Here is a 17991-nt window from a genome sequence, read left to right as displayed (position 1 = left end):
TGTAAAGCAATAGGAACCCACAGCATTTTTCACCATGGAGAATCCACTTCCATCGGGATGCCAAACTGAGCGATACATCAAAACAAAAAGCGCCGAATACAAATGAAAACTCAAAATGTGGCTTTGGCAACTTAAGACTCATTTTCACAGAGTGGGTCACATTTGGTTGTTTGTTGAGATTTACGCACCCTCAAAAAGGTAATAATAATTGTGTCTGAACTCGCGAGTACAATTGATTTGGGATAAAGAATAGTACTTTCAACAAGACCAGATCGCGGTGATCCCATATCAGTCAAATGCAAGAGCAAACGTGTCTATACTTGTACTTGCAAATTTCCTCTTTGAAATATCTACATTAACATGATGTCTTAAATGACATCAAATCTATACGCGTATAAAAACTTAGTAGAAAATGTTTTAAACGTCAAGTACAAAAGCACATTACTGCATTTTGGTCATTGATGGTCTGTGCAAGGACGTCAGCCCCTTTCTTGACCAAGTATTTCAACTGCTCCATTGTGCTTGCAGTCATGTTTTGTTCGCACGTTTTCAGCAGTAGGGTGGCGCCATTTTCGTCTCTGAAGTTAACATCCACGACCGGCTGTTTGAGCAGAAGGTCCGCGCATCCAAAATGGCCCTTCAGATAAGCAACGCCCAGTGGGGGGACCTAGGAAAATGACAAAACCCACAGAGCTTCTTCATTGCCATGATTTGAAGACATATACTTCCCGCTTAAAAACATGACCTGGTTGAGAAAGACTTTTGCTGCCAATTTGAAAGGCACTTTAGCATCCAGAAATCATCAGTAAGGGGTGGAAACCACCGTCTTTCTCGTGATGCCTGATATGAGAGTGTGCGGACAGCTTCACTGTAAGGTCACTATGGTAGTTTACCTACACTGTAACGATACATGAGGGCGTTTTTTATAGTTGAAAGAAAATACTCTCAGTTGCATCACACTGGATGCCTCCACTTTTGAAGCTTGAAACCGGCAATGGTAAACCACCTTTCTTTTTAAAATTTTGAGCCAGTGCAAAACACTGACTGAAACTTTGATTCGTGTAAAACATTCCAAGACATCCTATACATGTACCTTCCAGTCGTTGAAGGTGTTTGGATCCCCACCAGCTTGGAGGAGTAGTTTGAGGCAGTGCCACCAGCCATAAGCAGCAGCATAGTGGACTGGAGAGTTTCCTGAGGAGTCCTTGGCGTTAGGATCAGCTCCTTTCCTCAGGAGTAGAGTAGCGACTGGGTATTGACCGTTCATGCAGGCCAGCATCAGAGAGGTGCGCTTGATCTTATCTGGGGGAATAGTCCAGTTATTTTTCCATGTAAGCAATTTTATTGTCGTGTTTTATTGCAAAAATGAAGGACAAAATGCGTTTTTATGGAATAATGTGCTACGTGCACTATTGTCTGTCTAGGGTTTGAACGAACATCCCGACTTGCTGGCATTATTTCCTTGGTCACTTTCGTGTTTTACAGGAAAAGGCCTACTCGAGCAACATTGATCCCAATTATTGATGATTACTTTTACCTCTTGGAAACTTTACAAGGCGCGCACACCACGATTGAAGACACAGGTACTAGGCAGTAGATTACCACCAACTTTTTTTATAGGTATGCCTGTATGAAGCTACTATGGAGAAGTCCCAGGGGTAGTTTACATATACAATTTGATTCGAGGTTGGACAGCCGATATTAGCTCCATGAGGTGTTGGAAGTGGACAAACTCTGCCTTGAGAACTAGTTTGTCAACTTCCAACATCCCGGGGAGCTAGTTTTGACTATTCAACCGAAATAAAACCACGCGGTACTTGGTTTACTATGCGTCTTACATATTCAGTAAACCTCTGCGAAATAAAACGCATTCAGGATGTATGTGTTTTCACAAACTTTTATTTCATTTTTGCATTCGACCGAGGAGAGATATTAGGTCCTTTGGCATCGTAGTAATTGTTAAGAGCTTATACCAAATTGTGGACAATTTCTTAGTAGAGGAGGCACCTTTATTATCCACAAATTCTCCACTTCCACACGGGAAAAGCTGATCGACAGTTACGTCTGCCACCATCCTTTCATGTGCACATCTTTCTGTACATGTGTGTAACAAAGGCGACAGTTCCTCGATTGCTTTGTAAGGTGCATGCGCAGAAGAACTCGTAGGTTACATAGGTCACCTTGTGCTTATTTTTCTACGCAGGCGCATTTACTCTGTGTGCGTAAAACCTGGGGATGGCACGTGATGATGCATGATCCAATGAAAATTCGGCTCTCGATCATGCATATGTATGAGGTATAGCAACACACTTTAGCCTTCTCCTCCGCTTAAAGGAGAATATGCAAGGGGAATAGTAAAACAAAAACTGAACGGGTTGGTAGTGAATGATTGCTGTGTTTTATTTCTTTCTTGCATTCTTTGCAATACTTTGTCAATTTTTTGACAGAAAGCTCTGAATATCCAAGCTCAAAAGAATTATAAAGATCAAAGGCACAACTTTACCTCGTTTCTCAATAACTGCTCCCAACTCGTCAATGAGGACTTTAACCAGTTTGAAGTGTCCTCTCTCAGCAGCAACCATGAGCGGTGTCAGCTTATTGTTGACCGCAGACTCCATTGCTTCTACGTCAGCACCGTGCTTCACCAAGCTCCGGACACAATCCTTGCATTTGAAAAATGTCCATGGTTTAGATATGGCATGTCAATACTCACATTCATCTGAAACTGGGAATTGGGTTTATCGTACTTTTTAAGTGCAAAACAGTGAAAACCTGGCTCTGAAAAGAGTAAGTCCACCAAAAAAACTCCAAAAGCGTGAAGTTTCCTCTACCGGGTGTGGTTTTAACTCTTTTTAGAGTCGCTTACGCTCTTTTGAAGTGGATTTTTGAGGCATGGGCTCTTTTTGAGAGTGCTTTTGTCACCCTTTTGCCTTTAGACAGTCCACACAAAACAGTTCCAAAAGAATACGGCCGCAACACAAGCTAGAAGGACACAATGTACACGAAGCAAATGTCAGGGAGTAACATTCAGTTTGAACCAAACCTATTGGTAATCGCTCAATAAACTATACTGTTATGAACTGCTCCGACCGCAAACACGAGTTTACATACCACGTGACCCCCCTCTGCAGCAAAATGAATTGCAGAATGTCCTTTTTTATCCTTTCGGTCCACTACCGTCTTGCTTTGTTCATTCTCGGAAAAGGCAGCAGCTGTCATGTAAATAAAATGCCAAAAACTGTCAATTCATACGTTTAAAAATTAACATTCGATGTTTTCATGAAGATTGATGCTACAAAATCCAATAGCACGATCATAGTGACCATGATGTTGATCGCAATTTCAAATTGTGAAATAAGTTAAAGTTTTGAATAAGTTAAATCGATATCCATGTTATAATAATGTGAACAATCATGGTTATTTAGGCTACCCTCACCAGTAATCAAGGTGCTATCCACGTTCACAGGACCTACAATAATAATAATGATGATTTGTAGAGTGCACAGATCTACCAACGTGCTCAAGGCGCTAGTACAATGAAAGTAATTAAATGCCTCATGTCCCTGGGAAGCATAGAGCTTGATGCTGGCCTTTCAGGCTCTTATAACTAATCAAACAGCTCATTCCAACTACCCACAGCTCTTAATAAACGCTCTATTACAATAATATGGTTCCTAAACAGATTCAGCAGCGTCCGTTGGGGGGGGTATGGGAAAAATAACAGGGAAAAGGGGGTCCAGTCAAGCGGACTTGTATAATGTAGGGGGTAAAAGAAAGGGTATCAGCGTTGAGGATGTCCGAGGTTAGAATCCTTAATCCGTTTCCTGTTGGAAAGTCTAATTTAGACAGATAGTATAGTTTTTCGGAAAAAAATTGTCCCCTCGAGTTTGTTTCATTTGAGAAAATTCTCACTTAACCACAGTATAGATTTGAGCGTCACTAATTAGCATGGCGTCACTATATTTTGCTACTTCCACGCAACGAATGTTTCTGTATTGCACTAAGTCTTGTTTCGTAACGGCCTTGGGTAGTCGGAACAAATGAATCGAACTCAATGACCGTCTCTGTCTTCCTACTATGTGATGAGAAACAAGTACGGATAAAGTAACCAGCTCTTGGGTTCGAACCCCCCACCACAGTTTTGGGGGTTACAAATCCTAGCCACATACCTCACCAATCAAGCCCGCAAAATTTTAAGCTGTGTTTGAAATACACACATTCCTTCCCACATGTAATCAACGCTATTTTCATGTTCTTTGTACCAGAACTTTAATGTGTAATAGATAGCACTAACCAGACTTTATATTCTTGATGAGTATTTCGATATTTTGCTCTCGACCATACTTCGCTGCTATCATGAGTGGGGTAACCATCGTCTTCGGCTGAAACTCTTCAGCTTTGGCTCCTCTGCAAGAATAACATGATTGAACCAGGTCAGTTGCTGAAAAATTACGCCTATTCTTAAAATAAAAGGCACTGCCTTATGCCTAACTGGGTTAAATCTGTTTAAGCGCCGATTCAATGGTTATGACTAGACAAGAGATGCAAGTTACACTCGTTCTGAATGGACGCGACGCCATTATGACCACTCCTGATCACCACTTAGCAGAGGGGGGTCTATGACAGTGCAAGGAAGGATTAAATTTTAACATGTAGAAAAATTAACATTCATACTTCAGTATTGCACGCCCAACATAATAAACTGAATTCAGATCACTGGAACTCATTTTTGAATGGCATATCAAACGCATTGATGCAGGACCAAGCTATAGACAAATCCGACGAGACGCCACTCCGAGGGGCCATTCACACAGCTAGCTGTCCCAACCTAAGCGCGCGTGCACTTTGGCAATCGACTACTGCCTACTGGCCAAGGAGGAATTTCACGCCCGCGCACCGCCTGCGTGTGAACAGGACAGCCCCGTAGTAATGCCTTCTTATTTTGGTCGTCGGATTTGTCAATAAATGCAACATATTATTTCACGCGATCGGCTGTTGATGAATAGGTATGATTGTTGTTTTGTTGTAGTGATCTCTATCACACTGAGATTTTTGAGACAAAAGTCATCTTACCTGTTGAGCAGCAGTTCCAGAGGACCACTGCCCTCGCAAGCCGCGGCATAGTGGATTGGCATGAACCCAACATTGTCTGGTTCATACATGTTTGGCGCGAGAGACAACAGCTTGCCTAGGATCTTGGGATTGGGGTTGATGGCTGCACAGTGGAGAGGCGTGATCTGTGAAGTCATAGAATCGGGGAGGGATGTTTATGGTGGCCTTTCATTGGACTTTTGAAAATAATTTCAAAACTTGGAGGTCTTATCCACAATAGAGAGTGACGCCGTGACCACATTTTGATTTGCATAAAAACAATGGCTGGAGTTTGATTGAATTGTGTAGCTCATATCGGTAGAAGTCTGCAAATGTGCTGCTTTACCACGTCATAAAAATCAATACAAGATTATTGCTTGTTTCATTCACTGACCTTGTCATTTTCAGTGGCTTTCTTATTCACTGACACAGCTCGGAATGGACTCAGCTGCTGTGGCTTAGTGGCCAGCAAAACCTAATGTTGGAAAAATATCAAAATTAATGCTTGGAATTCATGTACAATTGCGGCTACGGTGTGCTAAATAGTTGCTACTTATAGGCCCACTGGTTTCCTTAAACAACAAAATACGCATCATTCAAATGAAATCTTAATACTTCAAGTCAAAATGCAATGCAATGTATGTACTACATGCATTTTAATTTCCTCTACAGTCACTCAAAACTTTGACCTTTTATTTTCTTGTGGAAAAACTTCAATTTGATAGGGACTATCAGTAAAGTCGGCTCAGATCCGAGGGACGGGAAGGAAGGAGGTTTTGACAGCCGGTTTGAGACTAGCCTATGGCGAGCCTTCTCGGCGTAGATTTACTCACTTCTTGGTGAAGCTTGTTGAAACCATACCCTCCAGCAGAAGTTGCTTGCTTGATCAACTCGCCCGCCAGTACATAGTGGCCTGCCCTCACGGCATGATGAAGGACGCTAGTCATTTCATACTTTTTAAATGAAAGTATTGAGCAGATGACAAAATTTGTTGCATTTTCGAGAGTAAAGATATCCAGAAATTTTTTCATTGACGACTTGGGAAAACCTATATAAATTGTCCGATTATACATCCTAGAGAGAATCTTACCCTATACTAGACGAGTTCAAAGAAACTATCCTTTTTTCCAAGAGCCCATTATTGATGAAATCTTTTCACATGTATTGTTATATCACCCTTCCTGGGTTTTTTTTGTATCAGCCTTATTTGATTAATTTTTTTTTGTTTTACATTTCATAAAACCATTTAGAAGATCACTTTTAAATCAGAATTGTGCCAACTGGTTAGGAATGGGAAAGGGAAGAGATAGCAAAAGCATTTTATTGATATTAGAGATGGGACTCTCATCAGACCTTTCGACAGAATGTCAATGGGTAGCATTTCCATCAATGACTAGGTTGGCCATATTTGGTTAAGATTTTTTATGCTGTCATCAACAACAGAATGGATAATTCAGGCATAAGCAGAAGATTGCACTCGTCCACAGAGAGCTAACAGATCTCTTGAATGAATCGGTTGGGAACCTGGGTCAATGCCTTAAATCGGCCGGCACAGTGGCCTTCAAAGTCACTTGGACTAATGCCATGGACTTTTTTTCTTGCAGAGCTATCTCAATGACCTCCTGGAAAGGATAACTCACAAAGTGTACATTCTGAGACAAGACAGGCAGTTGACTTACTGCACGGTTTCAACGATGATTCCCCGAGCCCAGCTACATGTATGTATCGTAATCGAACGAGAAGGTGGTGGCGTTGAAAACTGAGAAAACTTGAAGATTTGACTGGCACACTGTTTTGCATGGTAATAAACATCAAGTTTGAATAAAGTAATGAAATCTTTTGTTGTCTTCCTGTCCCATTGCTAACCGATTAGCGCAAATCTAATGATCCCCTCAATTGTCTCAACAGAAATAGGAAGTGTTATTCTAACAATACATGTGAAAACATTTCGAATGTAATGGTACATTTTTAAACAATGGGCAATTAGAAAAGTGTATAGTTTTTACTCACAAGTTTACTTGAAGTGGAAACTGCTTCGCAAATCGCAACCACAATACATGGATCCTATCCATATTATGCGTCAAATCCAAAGGTTTTGACATAAAACAACCATTATGAGAGATCTCCAGGAGATGGGTTTATACTGTCAGGTATCTGACTGACTTAAATGTTTGGATCTTTCCGGTTGTTCGCGGCAAGTGACAAACTGTGTCCTACTCCTTTGTTGCACTTGTGCAAATGCTCTTAACTTCAATTTACTTATTGATAGGTAGGAGTGTTTTATCCTTTATCTGTCTGATCAAAATGAATAACCTAATGGAAATCAAAACGCTGGGTCCCTTATCCAAATTATCACTGAACTAGCACGAGCTTAGACAACCTACCTCGATTGGGTTTTTTTCTGCAATATACAAACTGCAAAGCAGTTTGAGCGTGTCTGGCGACATTCCTCGCCGGACAGCCTTTTCGTATCGGTCCTCATACATAAAAAACCCCGGATAAATTTCAAGATCCTGAGGAGAAAAATGCAGGAAGACATTTGAATAGTAAATACACTGTCATATATTGGCACGATTGAGAACAAAAAAATATGCCTTGGAACAATGGGAGGGCGCACTTATAATATTAAGTGCTGAAACAACGATGTAATAATATTGTATTAATATAGTACACTCAAAATTAAATTATATATTACAATGTAATATGTTAGTATGTTCCCTACTGACTGGCTCGATATTTTTGCCCTTTTTTTCTCAGTATCGATAAACTGAAACACAATGACATGCAAGTTCATGAGTGTTTTGAGTACTCGTATTCATCATGAGAGGACAAGGTACCACTGACCAAGTGGTGCACCAAAGTTGGGCCCCAAATAGTTTGATTTATTTAATGATTCTATTTTCTGAAAAATGAAGACATAATTAGGGTCAAACGTATAGTAGCTCTAATATATGAATCCAATGTGGCCTAGCTGAGGGCAAGGAAGATTGAGCATTATGACCTTTTTGGGGAGGGGAAATTCCAGTCTACCCCCCCCGTCAATTCAGGGTGCCCCACTGACTCACCATGGGAAAGATAACAAATGGTATTTAGGAGTTGTGTGAAGACACCTTCTTTAGGCTTTTTAGACAACCTGAAAATGTTTCCACGACTGATCACGTGGAAATGCACAGGAACGTCTGTCCAGTATAGTCACTTGGTTCTCACTTCAGACACTTCACACATTTTGACGGCATTAAAAATTTTCAGTGACAATCTCTAAATTGAAATGTATCTTTCCTGATTCGCAAACGCGGTATTTGATTTTGGCATCCCCAAACTCGCATTTGTTTTGCATCAAGTATGAAATGGCCTTATACACATTACATAACGATTTGGAATTACCATGGCAAGTAATCTACTTAAAGCATGTGATTTCGAACAAGCAATTTTTTTCAAAATCGCCGTGACTGCAAGGACAAGTCTAAAATTATAGCTTTATGAGAGTAAGCTGTAACCCCTTTGGATAAAAACGTTCATGTATGATCCTGAAAGAGCCGTGTTAAAAGTCAACAGTCCTTTGTTACCTTGGTGAAGGCGTTGTTACCCTCTCTGCCACCTCTACTCATGTTGATTTCACGCACAGCATGACCAAACGTTCGGTAGTTGTATCTATTGGGAGAGAAACGTAATTAAAAAGATAACAGTATTGTGAAATAAGAGGTTTGAATAACAAATAATTCAAATCAGTAGATAGTCCACACCATTTTAAAAAAATGTTGGTTTTCACACCTCACAGGCTGAAAATATAGCCTCTGCTTTATGTACACTTAAATCCCTAAGAGCAATGGACTTGATCACAGTGGTTTTCCATCTGGGTGATAATGAATTTTGTAGGGCTACGCGATTACCAGACTCTTCATACCTTCCTGTTCCTTGGTGTTTCATCATACCAACTGGCATTTCTTTGCGTTCTTTGGAAGCGCAATCTTCTTTGATGAGCAGCTTCAGGGCATTGGTGTTCTCCGTCTTGAGGGCGTAGTCCAAGGCGTCTTCCTTCAGACACACGCTTCTCATAACAAACAAGGAAGGGATCTCCTTGGTGTTATTGATCAATTTCTTCAAGAGGGCGTTGTCCTTGGTCAAGACGGCACGGATGGAGCGTTTACAGTTGACGTAATCTGACACCTTGGGAATCTCTGTCTCATTCCTGGGTGACGGACAAAAAAATAAATGCATGTATCATGCAAAACCCTTTGTGTTTTTAATTCCTCATTTTGTCATTTTTCATGTTCGAAGTCGAATCCAACATAACCTGGGAATTCTGAGGTATTTCTGTCTTTTCTTTACAGAAAACTGTCATCGTTCAGGAGAGTTTGAAAAGAAAGCTAAGTATAGAGCGAAAAAATCAGCCCCATGTTTCAGAAAAGAGTAAATCATTATTTTTTTGTACAAAGAGGAATTTTTCATACAAAGAGGGATATTATTAAGAGGAATTTTTAAGAATATTCGAAGAACAGAGATGGAAATATCCCAACCCATGACGATGATCAATTTGACAGTGACACTGTAGCTTGTGCGCAATTTGTGATGTTTTCACTGTTGAAAAGATGCATTATCATGACAAGAAACAAACGAAATAAAGAATACGTTTGGGGCATAGCAAAAGCACAGCTTACTTGACTTCAAACATAGGATCCTTATCCACTACTTTGATGTTCAGGTTCGGCGTCAATCTGCTGTTGGGGTGTATCACTGCCTTCTTTCCTTTCCCTTTTGTCTCCTTCACGCTACTCGCTTTCTTGGTCTCCGTTGATGTTTTCCCACGCTTTTTCACCGTCTTCGAGACAGACGCTCCTTTTGCCTTGGCCACTGTCTTCCCCTTCTTGGTAGCTCCCTTGGCACTTGTCACTTTCTTGGTCTTCTTCACTGTCTCCCTTTTGCCTCGACTGGGAGTTTTTCGGGCAGGTCGTTGCGGGCGTTTAACTAAAACGCCGACGTGAAGGAAAAAGACAGCACACACAATGCATTAATGCCAGCGGTGAGGTTGAAGGAAAATGAAATATCCACAATATAATCACCACAGGTTCCGAGCGCCCCATAACAGCGTAGGGTCTCTAGTACACATATGTTTGCCTTGAGGCAAATTGTTCGACACGGTGTATAAAAAAGGAATCCCAACTTTAAATGGTTACTGTGGCAAAGCTTTACACTTTCTGGTGTAAAACTTGGTATCATCTCAAAGTTGAGAACAAATGCTATTTAAAGTTGGGTTTCCTTTTTTATACACTCTGTATATCAACTTTTTATATAGGCAAAATCCTCTTCATAGTGAACTCAGGATTTTATGGATTCCAAAAAAGATTCTGACGAAAAAAAAAATGAAATCAAGAAAATTCCTTAAAAAACCCCACCCCGTCATAATTACTGTAACTTTTGCTTAAATCGCGGATTGCTGTTACTGGCCAATTTCTTCGAGCAACTAGAAAGGTCTTTCTACTTATACTTTAATTCAGAAAGAATTCTGTAATGGGCAGCACCAATTTTTCCCTGCAGTCACCTACTGGCCATCTGAAAGCAATAATACTATATGTCCTATGAAGTAAAATATAGCAGGGACAATATTGAGGTATTCACTTATACAACACTTGAAATTTTTCTGGACCATTCTCATAGCCAGGGTTTATGCACAGGGTGTCAAGCTGCGTCCGTATAAGGGATTCTTTCCGATAATTCTAATAATCACGCCGTTTCAACTACTACAGGGTACAGTGACAAAAAAAACAACGGAAAAGAACAAAAGGGCACACGGGGCAATGCTCTAAAAATGTAACCGTTGACGATAAAAGTCAATGATAGAAACTCCTCAGATTGGTTAATTGTGGAGCAGGTCACGTGCATACAACAATTGAAGGCTTCGACAAGTAATACTTCCCCTGCGTGGTATAATGTACAGAAATATCCAGTATTCACACCTCGCACATAATTTGACAAAGACATGGGTTGAAAAGATTGACAGTTCTTCGGCATTTTCAAGGGCTTTCTGTCCACTAAAGGCCTGAGCAGTGGTATAACCATCACTGTGTCCGTCAAAGTCCGCATAATCATACACTGTATTATAGACCTGCCGTTGATGCCAAAGCACGTGGCTAACTGGTTGACAACTAACTTCCTCCCAGGAAGTACCGCATTGTGCAAAGTACCATGTAGGGGAGAGTTTCGCCCTCAAGACACGCCCGTGCACGCAAGGATGGCGAAGATCATGTTGCGCCGGCGTCGACCACTTTTGCTGGTCAAGCCCCACACAATAATACGAACAACAAAGTAAAATAGAGTTAAGCTCTGCAGTATTTGGAGTTATGTGAAACAAAAGGCTGACCTTTCGTCCCAGATGGAGCGACTACAATACACCCCAAAAATGTTACATCGATGTCGCATACAAGGCTAAGTTTACAAATTTTCTTCCCCAGAAATCCAACATCTGCGCATTCAAGGAGAATTCTCATACCTGAATACTTTCCATGAGAGTCCTTTTATCGATGACGTCATCAATGTACATTTTATTTGCCATAATGTGCAAATATGATAACATAACATGACTATAAGGCAGGTTAAATTAGAGTAGGCCTGGGTTTGTACATACACATCGTATGCTTTGAATTCAGCATGTTCATAAAATTAGAAGAAAAAACTGGAAAATCGGCCTGGAGATGCCCCATACCCCTTTAGGAGCTGCACTGGCTATATTGTCTTGTACCTTGATTGGGTTTCTTCTTAGTGGAACTGGCCTTAGCCCGCCCTTTCAGCTTACTGGCAACCACACGTGCCGGAGTTTTGCTCTTTTTGGAGGGGGAACTAGTCTTGGAGGGCTTCGCTGCCTTCGATGAGGCCCTCGCTTTCTTTTGGGGGCTGTTTCTACTGGTAGAATGTTTGGGCTCCCCCGTTGAAGACCGTTTGACAGCCTTGCGAGATTTATCCCTTCTATCGCCATCGTTGCCACTTTTCCTGCCTGAAAAGAGAGATTCGAGATTTTGAAAACAAACAAGTAGTGAATGAAACGCGAGAAAACAATGGCAACCTCAGCAGCAACAGCAGGCTCCTGCAGCGTATCATCGACAGTAGCAGCACCATTGATAATTACAATTATTACGACAGCAATAAGCAACAACAGCGTACATCCGTTGATGTAATTTCTTCCCACCCACCCCCCCCCCCAAAAAATCCTCAATGTCCATTACACATGAGACATGCCAAGTTTTGCTTTCAGTTTTCCTGTTTGTGTCGATCAATTTACCTTGACGTGAAGCTGGTGACGACAGTCTGCCCATCTTTCCCCAGACTGCTTCTCAAGGAAGTGAGGTAGTTAGGTGTTTCCGAGCCTGTGTAAAAACGCGAAACATTTACCGATCACCGATCGTCTCTGCAGCCGTTCTCCGTTTTAAGTTGCTTGAGTTTGACCATACACGGTAACATAACTCTCAAAAATAGGGCAACCTTTAACCGTTTGAATATACCACAAAAGCAACAGCAGTGTTGGATCATAGACGCCCGCACTCTGTGTGAAATGCATGAATTTTATGTATAAAGCTTTTGCCTGGCAATCCATAATTAGTATGATACCAAATTCCATCTTATACCTTCACGCTGAAGGACATGGACCCTTAACACGTTTGCGGAAGCAAGCCCTTAGCTTGTGTACTGTTGTTCATTGTACCGTCATAATACAAAGTCCACATATTTTGTTTATAATTATCAATAGTCGATATCTGTCTCTTGCACGAATGCTTCGGTCGCTGTTGTTTTCAGATTTTCAGAAAGTCAGATTTGGCTTATCTCCCCGTCAACCTCACAATTTTTCTATTTTCAGAACTCTCCACAAACAACTCCCATAATTATGTGCGCGATTATTCCCTAACCACGCCCTCTTCGCTCACACACCTAACAAGAAGAATTTTATTAAGGAGCCAACTAACCAAAAACAAAGTTTTCGATCGGCATAAAGGTTATTCTTACACTCATCAAAGAAAATAGTTTTAAAAACCTGAACAAAACATACCATGCATTTAAACAGAATCAGCAGAAAATGACGACCATGGTTGGTGCGTTATTTAACTCTAACTTTTGGACTGTTCAAGTTTCTTGCCTTCCTACAAGTGCACATGCTTGTGTAAAATTTATTTATTACAAAATTATTTGATTTGATTCGATATATTTGATTTTCTAAGCTGTTTGGCAACTGAAAACTATTGTGATATCTTTGCATTTGAAGCCAATGACTCTCTCTTAATCCTCTCCAAAGCTTCTCCCTCCGAATGGCAACCCCGCTTGCCGTGGCTGTTTCTTGTGAATCAAACGCCTGTAGCTGAAATGGATATTGAAACAATCAAAGTTATTTTTGTGCCAGCCACAGCAGCCCTCATTAAATGTCTTACATACCATTGCCTGGCCGCGGTCATGGGCCCCTGGTTGTAGCCACACAATGGAATGCCACATAAGATTAGCCATTGTTTTTAGTGTGTAACTGGAACTTCCTTTGTTGAACTGACTTGTTACTTTCCTTTGAAACCCTCTCGTAGTTTTAGCCCAGTGTGGATTTGGGACTGGGCGTTGGCTGTGTAAGGTTCCTTTTATTTTTTAGGCATGTTACCAGCGGACAACTCTGCACTGTTTGGGCTCGATTAATGAAATGTAAGTGTTGGATAATTTAGCTCCCCTCCAACTATATTTTGTTTAATGAACTGCTGCAACTGTAAATTACTGCCTTCTGGTTATATTCTTTGCGAGTAAGATTCGGACGCCGTTTGGATATAATACAAGCAAGTCGTGCGTTCAAAGACACAAACATGTCGCATACTTATCTGAACTGAATGGTCATATGAAAACTGATCGAAATGACCAGTACCGCACAAAATGACTAAGTTCGAGGCAACAGTTCTTTATGCACGATGCATGTGTTTGATCATTTCATATATTTTTGACGCCCCGCAACAATTATTATTCCTAAAGGCCTGCTGATGAACTTTGGTAAAATGGTTCATGGCAGAATTACAGTTGCACTTTAACGACTGGTGCATTTGGTTTCGTTTTTGCACGAGGCTGCATGCACAGCTCGCTACATAGTTCTTGGATTCACTCTTTGCTTTGTGGACCACGTGACGTTGGACGACGCGTCTACCCCTATGATCCTGGACACAATTATTATAATGCTACTGTTTGCTTTGATATACCTCACTGACTTCTGGACGCAACCAATGTATACAAGAAAACTCTACCATCCTTTTGATGAGGTTACAATAACCATGTTTCAACAACATAAGAACAAAGTGACAATCTCAACGATTGAGCTTTTACACTTAAAAAAGAAAATCAAAATACACCCCGTGCGGCCCGTGGTAGTTGTCAGGAATCGGTTGGAATAGGAACGGATTATATGTTCCGTAGTCCCAGACGTGGGTCAAGTTGAATGAAGATGGAAAGGTAGTCATTGGCTGTGGGCGTCTTCGAGGGTCTTGCGTAATGAAGCTCTGTATAAGTCCTTACAAAAATGAATCACAGTGGATTCGTGATTGTTTCTGTGAGGATGTACGCATATCCCCGTGCCCTACTAACCCATACGTTCATTTCGTGCAGAGATACCTGAACATTAACCTCACGAAGAGGTAATGATTGTGAACTTGATCTGTTTAGCAAATTAACTTGATTTTTGGTTGTTTGGAATCAAAATGAATCTGTAAAGCTATAAGCCTATAGCTCATTATTAGCAAAGATCATTGTAAATGCACAAAGATTCGGTCTTCCCCCATTCCTCCCTCTGATTCCTATATGTATGAGTGACTTTGTGACTCAGGGGTGTCGCGAGGGGAGGGCAAGAGGGGGCACTTACCCCCCTTAGAAAAAAATGGGGGTTCATTTTAAAAAAGTGGAAAAAACGAAACAAGTAGAAATAAGAGAGGAAATGGGATGAAAAGTCACGGATTTGCTTTAAAAATATCGGCCCTCCACCCTTTAATGGGTTAATCAAAAATCAATTCTCATAAATTTTCCACCCAACGGGGAAAATGTCCCCCCCTCGGAAAAAATCCTGGCAACGGCCATGGTGTGACTGCATACATTCTTTTTGTCATTTCAGCTCAGCCACAAGCGCCTTCACAGTCCCGTGAAGAAGGATTATGTTTTTCGTTACGTTTCTCTCTGTTTGGGTGCCGGGCCCTGTAATAAAGCGCGCGATTTTTTTTTGTGACTGCTCACACGATGCTTCAAGGCCAGTGTGCTATCATACAAAGGTCATGTTCCCAGCGTTATAGCAGAGTGTGAATGCATGATTCCAACAACTCAAATAAATAAATGCTTATTATTTTGTATTACCAGCATCCGGTGTACCACGCGCGCCCTGACGGAAGGGTTAATATCCTTCAAGCCAGGAGAAACGTTGAACTCTGAAAGTTTGTTGGCACGATATGATCCAGAATAACAGACTTCACATATGAATTGAATACGTACATGGACAGTGATACACGACAGTTTGAAAAATTCTTTCTATTACGAAAGACTGCCTTTTTCAAAATTATTTTGAGGCTAATGAATTCGCATTGTCTGGATGAAAATGATTATGTGGAATGAACAACTTAGTGCTGCTGCAATGAAGTTTTTTTCAGACACGTAACGGCTTCCTTGCAACCGTACACTCTCGCTCAGTCAATAAAAAATAATTTGACATCCCTATTTGGTTAAATGCATTAAAAAGGTGTACTTTTTCAACCATTTAAAATTAGCCATGCCTTCCCAGACAACTGAGGGCGCTGTTGCTGTGATTTCATTCAGGGAAGACATGGCTCAGTGCATATTCTCTTCAAAATTGTTAACCCTGAATTCACTCATCAAAACATTTCTGAGAAAGGGTTGATTTCTTGCTCACTGCTGTGCACTTAGACAACAATCTATCACCAAGGAGAAGAAAATTTAAGCCAGCAAAATCTATTCAAAAATCAAGTTTTTGTGCACAAAAAATGTAACATTGAGAGTTTCTTCCTTGGATGACATCATAATTCTGCTCATGAATATGGTCAAACCCATCGGTATAGAACCAACCAGGCAGGAACACACGCTTTGAATAGTGAAACAAAAAGATTCAGCGTGACGGTAACTGGAACAAAGGTGCATTTTGGAGGTTTCCATGGAAAGAAATCCATTGCAGCTTCCCTTTAAACCTGTGGGAAACAAGCACTGTTTAATTCTTGGACAATTTCAGAGAGGACTTGTTAAGCGTTCCAGTATATCCCGTGGGTCTTCAAAATTGTGCTCCCCTGCCAAACCTCTTTAATAAAAAAAATCATTCAGTTGAATACCGGTTATTCCTTTCATAATACGGTCTGTTGAGCTTATGTGAACAATTTCAGTGTCTGAAACTTAGTCCGAAAACAAAAGGTTGCTTCCTGCCGAAAGTGCCATTCAGCTGCGTGTTCCCTAAAGTGGCGCACTGGAACAGGTCTCAGGAAATTCTAAATAAATATATAAGAATATCTCTGAAGTTGCTAGATTCTGATAGCTAATAATTACCTCCACTCACAACTACAAGTTTGTAAGAAAACATTTTCTTACTTTCGGTGCATTTTGAAAGAGTTCATTGTGCACCTCGGGAAAAAAATCGGAAAATTACGCCAAAACAGAATTTCATTTGAACTTTGTAGCGATTAATACACACACTTGCGATTTTTGTGAGTTTGATGAAATTTCACTTATTGTTGAATCTGAGGTGAAAACCAGGCTCTCAAGCAAGGCCCAAGAGGCTAAAAATCAAAATAAACTGTGTTACGGGCAACGCTACAAATCGGTTGAAAACAGCACTGCACATTCTGCATTCAATGGGCATGCAAAACGAACAAAAAATCACAAACACTGGACTGTTCCAACTACATTGCAACCGGTGCAACTCGATCGTTGGATAACAGAGACAACTGCTAACTATCCAGCTACGCTGACCTTATTTTACTGATCTATAACTATATCTCGTGACAACAATGTTATTTTAAACGTGCAACGCACGTTGCCGTCGCCTCCACATTAATCTAAGGGAACATATTTTCCAACATATTTCCAGAAAGGCAAATGCTCAAAGCAGATAAAGCCAAGGTCGCAGGCCCGATGCATGTTGACTTATAAACGTTGCAACAAAAGCATGTTCACGTTACCTCACTTCCTAGTACTGCCTTGACGGTTTCTGCAGCTCGAACGCCGAATTCCGCACTTGTTCTACCCCTTGTGTAGGGGATAGTTTTGAACCTCTGACTTACTCTAAGGGGCTTTGAGGCTTCCTGACCGACCAGATATGTGTAGCCCAAATCTACCCAGATCCCCAGCGCTTTGTCGTTCCAGGTTCCCACCTCAGAATTTATACACTGGAAACAGTCGGATCTCAGTGCCGTTGAATATGACACTACAGACACTGAATTGCGGACCGCGGCGAGGTCGGTAGGCTCGGAACTAGACTAGATGAGTGGGCGTGTAAAAATCATGACCCGACACGCAGCCATTGCGAATGATACGTCACTACATCCAGTCCACGTGATATACACCATAAACCAAACAGAACTAATACATCTTTTTCCCCCGGCTTTTCCATTCATAAAAAATTGTATTTAACGGCTGTTTGATGTTATACGCGACGTACGTGTACAGGCTGGCATGAATGGACTTGTCTGAATGATGTCACTGGCCAGCGCATGTACAGTCAGCTTGCTGTTTTAATGGCGTGTTATAAAATACTTTAGGGACATTGCTACCAATGTTTCCAATAGAAAAGACATTATCGTTGCGCATGATATTGATATTGAACGATCTAGTTTTGCCTCGTGTACCCTCCCATTCTTATATTTTACCTTACACGAACCATTATGCTACAAACAATCGTCTGTATATGTACCA

At 41.0% G+C, this 17991-nt stretch overlaps 1 protein-coding gene across 1 annotated transcript in view; it reads right to left on the bottom strand.

Moving 5' to 3' along the window:
- Positions 1-17472, bottom strand: part of LOC110980550 (poly [ADP-ribose] polymerase tankyrase-like) — a 42529-nt gene extending 25057 nt beyond the window's left edge. Inside the window, exons 1-15 of the mRNA XM_022237350.2 lie at positions 17259-17472; positions 12365-12449; positions 11828-12079; positions 9750-10056; positions 8996-9280; positions 8658-8742; positions 7476-7604; positions 5925-6044; positions 5486-5566; positions 5074-5237; positions 4295-4407; positions 3112-3212; positions 2504-2663; positions 1094-1302; positions 446-667 (exon numbers count right to left, since the gene is read on the bottom strand). Coding sequence (XP_022093042.2) covers positions 446-667; positions 1094-1302; positions 2504-2663; positions 3112-3212; positions 4295-4407; positions 5074-5237; positions 5486-5566; positions 5925-6044; positions 7476-7604; positions 8658-8742; positions 8996-9280; positions 9750-10056; positions 11828-12079; positions 12365-12398 — 2262 coding nt within the window. The 5' untranslated portion in view covers positions 12399-12449; positions 17259-17472. The remainder of the gene's footprint in view (positions 1-445; positions 668-1093; positions 1303-2503; positions 2664-3111; positions 3213-4294; positions 4408-5073; positions 5238-5485; positions 5567-5924; positions 6045-7475; positions 7605-8657; positions 8743-8995; positions 9281-9749; positions 10057-11827; positions 12080-12364; positions 12450-17258) is intronic.
- Between the last annotated feature and the right edge of the window lie 519 nt (positions 17473-17991).

This window comes from Acanthaster planci, linkage group LG01 (genome assembly GCF_054643075.1).
Source record: "Acanthaster planci isolate LZ-2023a linkage group LG01, COTS_SCS, whole genome shotgun sequence".
Taxonomy (NCBI): Eukaryota; Metazoa; Echinodermata; class Asteroidea; order Valvatida; family Acanthasteridae; genus Acanthaster; species Acanthaster planci.
This window is presented reverse-complemented; position numbering and strand designations above follow the sequence as displayed.